Raw genomic sequence first — 8,025 nt, 5'->3', positions numbered from 1 at the left:
GGCGTGCTGGTTTGAATCATCCGATTCTTCATTTCAATATTTCGTTTACGTGCTACGAAGCTGACCACGAAATAAATTGGGTACGCTCTAGTTTTGAATTTGTAGTTCTCTACCCTCGAGGTGTTTACAAAGACAAGTCCAAAGAAACAAATTCGAAACATTCACGCACAACGAAGTCGTTACGAGTTACATACCACCGCTCGATCAAGATGAACCACGATCATTACCACCACCAAAAGCAAGCGAAGGTATCACGGGCAGTGCAAAAGCATGGTTTCACTTAACTTGTAGCGTCTACAAACTCATTGACCATCTCTTTGTACGATGTGAGAAGGGTGAAACAATACGGAAGTCTCTTTCTCGGCTCATGCAAAGCACAAGCGGAAACCAAATCGAAGTGTGGGGGTGAGAAAATGCCCCGGCCATTCTTCCTGTCAGTATGGTATTGAAGCAGATCAGACGCTACTAGCTCTTTGAACCGTGCAGCTTGTTCTTCACTGCAAGAGCAGCAGCTCGGTACCAGGCAGCTGCAGCCATTGCTCCTGGATCAGGGACTGACACCAGGAGGTCTGGAGCGATGTATGATGACCGTCCAGCCTGCAAGTGCCATCCGAATTATAGAAGGAAATAGGAGTATTTCTGTTTAATAATCAGAAGCGTAAAAGATGTGGAGTAGGAGTGCGAATATATACCTTTGCCTGCATCTGTTTAGTGGATTCAGCACCAGCTGATGCTGCTTCAGAAGATGCGATGAAGGCAGTCACAGGATCCTCCCCAGCCTTAAGTCTCTGCTCAGCACGGTAAGTTTTTCAGAAAACCATGGACAATTGAAGAAAGAGAAATAGAATCAAGAAGAAACCTGTTTCAGCACAGTAGAAGCAGGAATTAGGGCATCCAACATTGTGCGGTATCCTGCGCTGGCACCACCATACTTGCTAACAGCAGCAACAGAGGCCTCTAAAGCATCAGCCCCTGCAGAAAAGCAGCAAGATCTATTCGGTATGCGTAAAATTCATGGTATATGGACAGAAAGATCAAGCACATTTCTTACATTCATTTGCAGTAACAGTTTTGCTCTGTTTTAAGCTTGTATATGCAGCCTTGAAGAGTATATCATACCTGCAGTAAATTAGGAACTGTAAGTTTACTTAGTAGGAATCATACATTCAATAAGGAAACCATGGGCACAGATAGAACAAATATCATACAAGATTCCACTTGTTCCACCCATCACCCTTCGGATTGTAGCCCCGATTTCATTTATTGTTCCAGCTGCATCATTCATAGGGTAACTGGCACAGAGACAAATGCACTAAATTTTGGTCAAATTTTACATGACAGAAATAAGCTACAATTGTATCATAAAAAAAAACTCGACCTGCGAGAGGCAAGCCGCCCCCCGGGCATTAATGTAAGAAGACCTCTCACACAGGCCGAGAAAACCCCCGAACCCCTGGCCCCACCCTTACACAAGGGCGTCGTAACTCATACCGTAACCCATGTGAGAGCGGGCCGGGGTGAGCCAGGACCTATTTCCATGTGTTTTGGCGTGTAGGCAGGCGAGGGGATTTTTTTAACCTCAGCCTGAAATTCACTCCCACCGGGAGTCGAACCCAGGACCTGATGAGTGCTACTGAGGCCACCTAACCAATCCGGCTAGGCACCCTTTCGCAGCTAGAATTGTATCATAAAACTAGCTAACCCAACTATACTATCAGGAAAATGACACATAAAAATCCCACTGGTCGGGAATGAATCTATAATACTACTAAAGAAACACTCATCATCATGTATCATTCCACTGGACAGGAACCAAACTTAGAATTCAAAATGTATTGAAGTTAGTAAATAATGTCGTAGTTCATATATGGTATTCTATCACATGTCAGCAGCTTAATCACTGTATTTCTTATCTAGATTTCAAGAATAAAATTAAAAAGTTCTCAACAATATTTTGAAATACTTTTAACTTACCGCTTTTTCATATCTTCAAGTATAGCTGTTGCTCCTCTATACATCTGAAAAAACAGCACTGACATATTCAATCTTAAAACGGCAATAGTCAAATAAGCATAGAATTGATAAACAACTGACTCACTGTGGTTCCACAGTCACCATCGCCCACTTTATTGTCCCATTCATTCAGGATGTCCTTCAGATTGATAATTTCTGTAGCACTTGCTTCAATAGCAGCCTCCAGGATACACCCTTGCTTGCTCAACTCTTGAGGTTGATTAAGAATCTGCAAACAATAATAAAATCTTCATAGCTAAGGGACTGCAAGAGGCAACTGATGGCCGTGCATCTCCAGCGTGATTATAAAAAAGTCGCGTAGCATAATAGTTTTGACTAAAGTTGTTTGGGATTGGATTTTCTGTATTCCTCCAAACCCTAATGGGTGGGTAATATAGTAGCCTGTACATAGGCCTCTAGATGGGCCTAAACTATACACACCAACAAAAGTTTCATGAAGCAATACCGTATAACTGTAACTAAAAAGTTGACACCCATAACCACTACAGAAACAGTAGACAGCTAGTTGGATTTCTTGCATAATTCCACATTAGATCACAAGGGAACAGATGATCTGAGAACAAACAGTAAAAGAAAATCCAAATAGGGATTTTGTTTTACCTCGTCATCCTTCATTGAAGGTGATGGTGGTACAGGAACAGGAAACTTTGCTGGTGGGCGGTTTCCTATAGTCAAGTGATCAACATTAAGTTCAGAAAAAAAAGATTTAAAAGTTCAGAAAAAGTGATTTAAAATCAAAAGGTTCTGATAGCTAGTCATCCAGCAAAGACGTGACCTAGTCATCCAATTATCCACTAGGCACGCCACTCACCTAAGACCTAGCACCTTTTAGAGCACTGGATTCAAGCTTCCAAAGCATCGCTAGAGAATACTAGCTAAAGGCAGATGCAAAATGCCTGGGATTCTGACACCTTGATATCAAGTAATTTGTGAAATCCAACACATCATTTGATTTTGTTGCCATGACCATGATAGTTACCTTCAGAACCAACAGGCCAAGCCGGAGCTTTAGTGGGAGCATCAAGTCTCTTCAAAATGTTTTCATCAGACTTCATAATGGTGATAGATAATCCTGCAAATGTAAAAAAAGTGAAACAATATTGCCCACAGACCAGTTAATTTGAGAGTGTGTCAACAACACATGCTGAGGTATGCATTGTGGTTAGATAAAGAATTCCACTCACTACTAGTATAGCGGATGATAATGAATACATAAAGCATTTTCTTTCATGGGTGTGTGGAGTACCAATTAATGTTTATGATATTTGGTCAAATCATGTTAACTGAAGTAAGAGATGACAAAACTCGTCTACATGGTCATTTCAGAAAGATCACTCAAAAACTGACCAGCCATTTCAAGTGACGTCATAAGTGTGCCAGTGTAGACCCTGTCAACAGCAATTCCATACTCCAATTGTAATTCAGGAACTGCTTTTCTTGCTGCAATCATAAGTTCCATGATAGGAGTGGCTCCTAATCTGTATACCAGATATGAGGTTAAACAACAAAGCAACAAACTGCACTCAATTCAGGGTAAACAGCAAAGAGAAGGGAAATATATATGTTGATAAACGTAATGTAGCACTTTCAAAGAGATCAAGATAGAAAAAATGTGGATTTTATATTTAAGTAGGACTTCATATGGTAGACTGTATCATAAACATGCTGTCAGAAAGATAGACACTTTTGTAATAAGAACTAGCTAAATTAATGTAGAACCAGCTATTTCGAGTCTCTATCCTATCAAAATCATAGAATGAACAGCTACACAGATGGTACAACACTAAGTAACCTTTCAGGAATCAAAATGGATCCCCACCACCAGTAAACAAAGGATTTATCCATGACACAGGATGAACTCTGTACAAGTGATATCGATAATTCGATATGCAACATTTAAGCAGGTCCCTTTGGCGTATGACCAGCAGGGAAGGAAGCAGAAATCTCCTAATGAAAGATACTCATAATTTTTTCAACTGCTTCATGGCTAGCGTTGTATACTCAGGATAAGTTTGCAGAAACAACTTTCACAATAACCCATAACATGAATGGGTAATAAGATAGCTAAAACCAACTAACCAAGATTGAACATGAGCACCAGATATAATCATGAAAGATGCAAAAAGTAGAAATAGGGAAAACATCAACATACAATTAACCTCCCCACGTTCAATTTGTGTTAGTACTGACTCCACAAATATTATTCATTTTAAAGAGCCACAGGAAATGTTCAGATGTATATTACCCATTGATTAGGAGAACAGCATTGCTCCCCCTTGTGATAGGAAGATACTGAGTTTCCTGCAAGGATGCAAGGCCACCAAATGAATAATTAAAAGCAACTCAAGCTGCAGTAGAAAGTTCCCTTTTTACATAGTGCAGTTACTGAGCGTCCGAGACTGGTAGGCAGTGATTCACTTAAGGGGAAGGAGAGGATTAGTCTCCATTCCCGTAATTCATCTCCCACCCCATTCTCATCTTTGCCTCTCCTGTAACGCCTTTTTCTTAGTAAATAAATTACCTACCTTTTTGTTGAAAAGACCTATCTAAAAAAAAAGAATTTCAAAGCCGAGACAAGCTATAGTTTTCACCTTTCAAAACAGCTAACCAAACACTAAATACAGTTCAATGTTGGACTTCACAAATAATGGAAAATAAAGTGTTGAAATTAAACAGAGAAACATGATTAGAGAATTGTAGCAATCTATGTGCCTGCAATGCAGGACATAATATAGAATTTGAATATTGATCAACCAAGACAAATAGGTGAAAATAAATAAAGGGCCCAACAAAATGGTAAATCAAAAACTTACCTGTGACAGTATCTGCTTAAGAACATGTTCAACCACTACATCAACTGGCTGGAGCTCAACAACAGCAACACCAGGCTCCCCATGCTGGAAACAAATATATGTTTGTTATTACAGATTTACAGTTCTCAGATATGTAGAAAAGAAACATTAATGCACAAAAGCTCCCAACTATATCCATGTATGCTAATACAGTAATATAAAAGTATAACAACAGATGTGGTTCAAACTTACAATTCCAAGGCCAAGCTCCATTTGCTTTGGACCCAAACGATCCGATGTTACTTGCCCAGGCAATGTGCAAACAGAAAGTGCAACTCCCATTGTACCAACAACCTCAGATGCATGTTTTGCCTCTGCGGCAACATCTGCAAGAGATAAACCAGCATCTGCTGCAGCCCCAGCAATCTGCAGATCAAACAAACTTAACATAAAAAAACAAGAAGAAATTTTACAAGAAAACATTGATTGCTTCATGATTGACATCCATGCAGCACAGTGCCAGAATTTATTCCAACAGAAAAAGAATGGTGCAGACTAGATTAGATTAGAAACGTGTGTTTCATGAACATGCAGTACATCTTCAATGCTAGTTGAGAAGATAGCTATTAGCTAGTATTATTTACTGTCTGCACACATAAATACTACATCAGTTTACTTAAAAGGCGCTCCCCATTATTTTAGGCAAGCATAGTGCAATGCTAGTCAAATTAGAGGGAAAATGTTGCTTGCATGAAGAACGGATAAGTTGAATCAAAAGAGATCTTCTCAGGTCAGCTTTGCTGAGTAAACGAATGTAACATGCCACATGCCAGTAACTGAGATGATGCCTAAGAGCAGAATCTAGGATATAAAATACAATAGCAACAATAAAATACCTTATGCACAAGAACTGTTCCGGCTAAACCTCTCCTACCAGCTATCCCTCTAGGTGGGGGAAGGGCACAATCATCTCCAACAATAACCATCTACAAGTGAAGGATAAACGTTAAATAATTAATAAAATGAATGTGATCTGCTATAGGAACATAGTAAAGTGTGTTGATCAACCTCCATCTTATAGCCTTCAGATTTTGCCTGCTCAGCAGCTAATCCAAAATTAAGTCTATCACCAGTGTAGTTCTGCGAATGTTTGGCAGTTGAAGGTGAAAAAGAAACGCAACTGTAAGATGAGAGTAGTGCAATGCCTACAGTTTACACATATAAAGTGGAACAGAAAGGAGCATTTACAGATTAAAATATTGGGGGGAAAACAGTATCACTACATCAAGCATGAATAGCCATCAAATAGCCAGCCATTTCAAAATACATACAGAGACGTCCTGCCATTTTCCCTAGTATATTAAGAGAAGCAAATCTTCTCCCTCCACTCTATCCATTACTGCCAGTTTACACACAAATACAGGACAATAGGTGGAGGAAGTGCTAGCATAAAGTTAATGTGGTAATAAAGAAACAATGCACAATCCCAAAGCATCAGGTATTCAGAACGCACGATCTGCTTGTGCGCTAAAAGATCCCTCTTAGATCACGATTTGAATTTTTAAAATTGATATCAAAGTGAGACTACCTTTACTATCAGAAGGCACCCCATAGGACCAGTTACAGCTCGAATAGCCTACAATAAGAATGAGAAGATGTAGTTCAATGTCAGTTAGGAGATGATTTAAGCAACAGAAGCTAGAGAGAATTATACAAAAATAAACATACAGCTAAAATAGAATCCACAGGCGGAGAAGCGAAAACATCTCCAGAAACAGCAGCGGTCAACATCCCTGGCCCAACAAACCCAGCATGGGCAGGCTCATGGCCACTTCCACCACCTATGAAAAAAGTGGTGCTACAATTAGTTGAACATGACATGAACAAATGGAAATATCCAAGGAACCATCTGTGGTGAAAGTTAATAGTGAAGATTCTTTTTTAGAAGAAGTTCCTAATTGACAAGTCTATGATACTGCCATGGAATGTATTGGCTGCATGGGCTACACTGTCCCATATTCCTCCTCCAGCAGTATTATCTCCAAAGCGCAGTCCAACAGTATACATAAATCCAAATCAAAACAACTAGCCCAACTACCATGGGAGGTAAAAAAAACAAAGTAGATCTAGCCAATTCTTTTTTAAAAAGGGTAACGAGCATATGGAAGCAGGCAAACAGCTCTACTAATAATCATAATACTTCAATCTAATAAAAAAATATTTCCAAGTTAGATTATACCATATCTGATACTCGAAACAGGGCAATTCCGTGGCATTTCATATGTTTGACATAACACAGGAAGTCAGGAACTAACCATCATATGCCAATGCAATTAGAACAAAAGCACAGTTCGATCCTTGGAAGTTGGAAAATTACCTGAAATGACAGCAACCTTATCATAGGCGCCACGCTCTACATCAGCACGAAGAACGACCTTAATCTGCACAGGTTTCAGGGGAGATTCGTCACTTAAGGCTTCCCGAAACAGCTCCAAATTGTTCCCTAATGCGAAATATCACCTGAGGGAACCCGTCCAGGTACTGCAGGCCCGGGTAAGTTTCCACCAGCCCCTCGATAAACTCCGTCACTACATCTGCAAAAATAAACCAAAACGAAGCCCCGCCGGAACCATCCAATGCGATTAAACCCTACCAATCGAAGAAAAACTGACCGAAATTTAGCGAGAAATGGGGGAAGGAAGGAGCAGGCTGTTACCGTCGGGGTTGTTGATGAGCTTCTTCCCCTGAAAGGCCATGGCGTGGGGGTTCCCTGCGGCTGCGCGTGGCCCAGCGATTGCCGGCAGCTGGGAAGGTCGAGAGATTGAGGGAAAGACGGCGAGGGAGCAGTATGAAGTCGCCTCCTCCTCCCTCGTTCTGTGGGCTTTTGCTTGCTCAAGGAGCTTATCCTTTTATAGAAGCGGATTAGCAGTCTAAAAGAAACTGAGAAATATAGAGTTACCGTAATGCCCTTCTCGGCATAACCCCACACCCTTCTATGCAGTTTCCGATTTTTTTTTTGGAAAAAAAGAAAAAAAACCTCCCCAATGGTTCCCTATTCTAATTCCTCGTCTCCTAACAATTGGCCTATTCCTCATCTTTGTGCTAAAAAATATGCACCATATTGTGACTCTCAATCTCTTTTCCAACTGAAGTATAAGAAACTCTTGGAGATGGTCTATTTTTTCCTTCCCCATACTAT

General features: G+C 40.3%; 1 protein-coding gene across 1 annotated transcript; it reads right to left on the bottom strand.

The window, feature by feature from the left end:
* Window positions 1–123: 123 nt before the first annotated feature.
* On the bottom strand, window positions 124–7,724 carry LOC120693526 (putative 3,4-dihydroxy-2-butanone kinase). The gene is made up of 20 exons (XM_039976977.1): window positions 7,543–7,724; window positions 7,347–7,420; window positions 7,204–7,267; window positions 6,555–6,667; window positions 6,415–6,462; window positions 5,895–5,966; window positions 5,723–5,812; window positions 5,079–5,252; window positions 4,848–4,931; window positions 4,280–4,335; window positions 3,382–3,512; window positions 3,014–3,106; window positions 2,635–2,699; window positions 2,099–2,242; window positions 1,975–2,018; window positions 1,209–1,292; window positions 1,052–1,119; window positions 860–972; window positions 693–788; window positions 124–597 (listed from the first exon to the last, which is right to left on the bottom strand). Exons 1-20 carry the CDS (start codon window positions 7,580–7,582, stop codon window positions 466–468), a joined length of 1,785 nt encoding a protein of 594 aa, XP_039832911.1. The 5' UTR covers window positions 7,583–7,724; the 3' UTR covers window positions 124–465.
* Between the last annotated feature and the right edge of the window lie 301 nt (window positions 7,725–8,025).

This window comes from Panicum virgatum, chromosome 9N, assembly GCF_016808335.1.
Source record: "Panicum virgatum strain AP13 chromosome 9N, P.virgatum_v5, whole genome shotgun sequence".
NCBI lineage: Eukaryota > Viridiplantae > Streptophyta > Magnoliopsida > Poales > Poaceae > Panicum > Panicum virgatum.
Note: the sequence above shows the minus strand (reverse complement) of the source record. Positions and strands in the feature narration are given on the sequence as shown.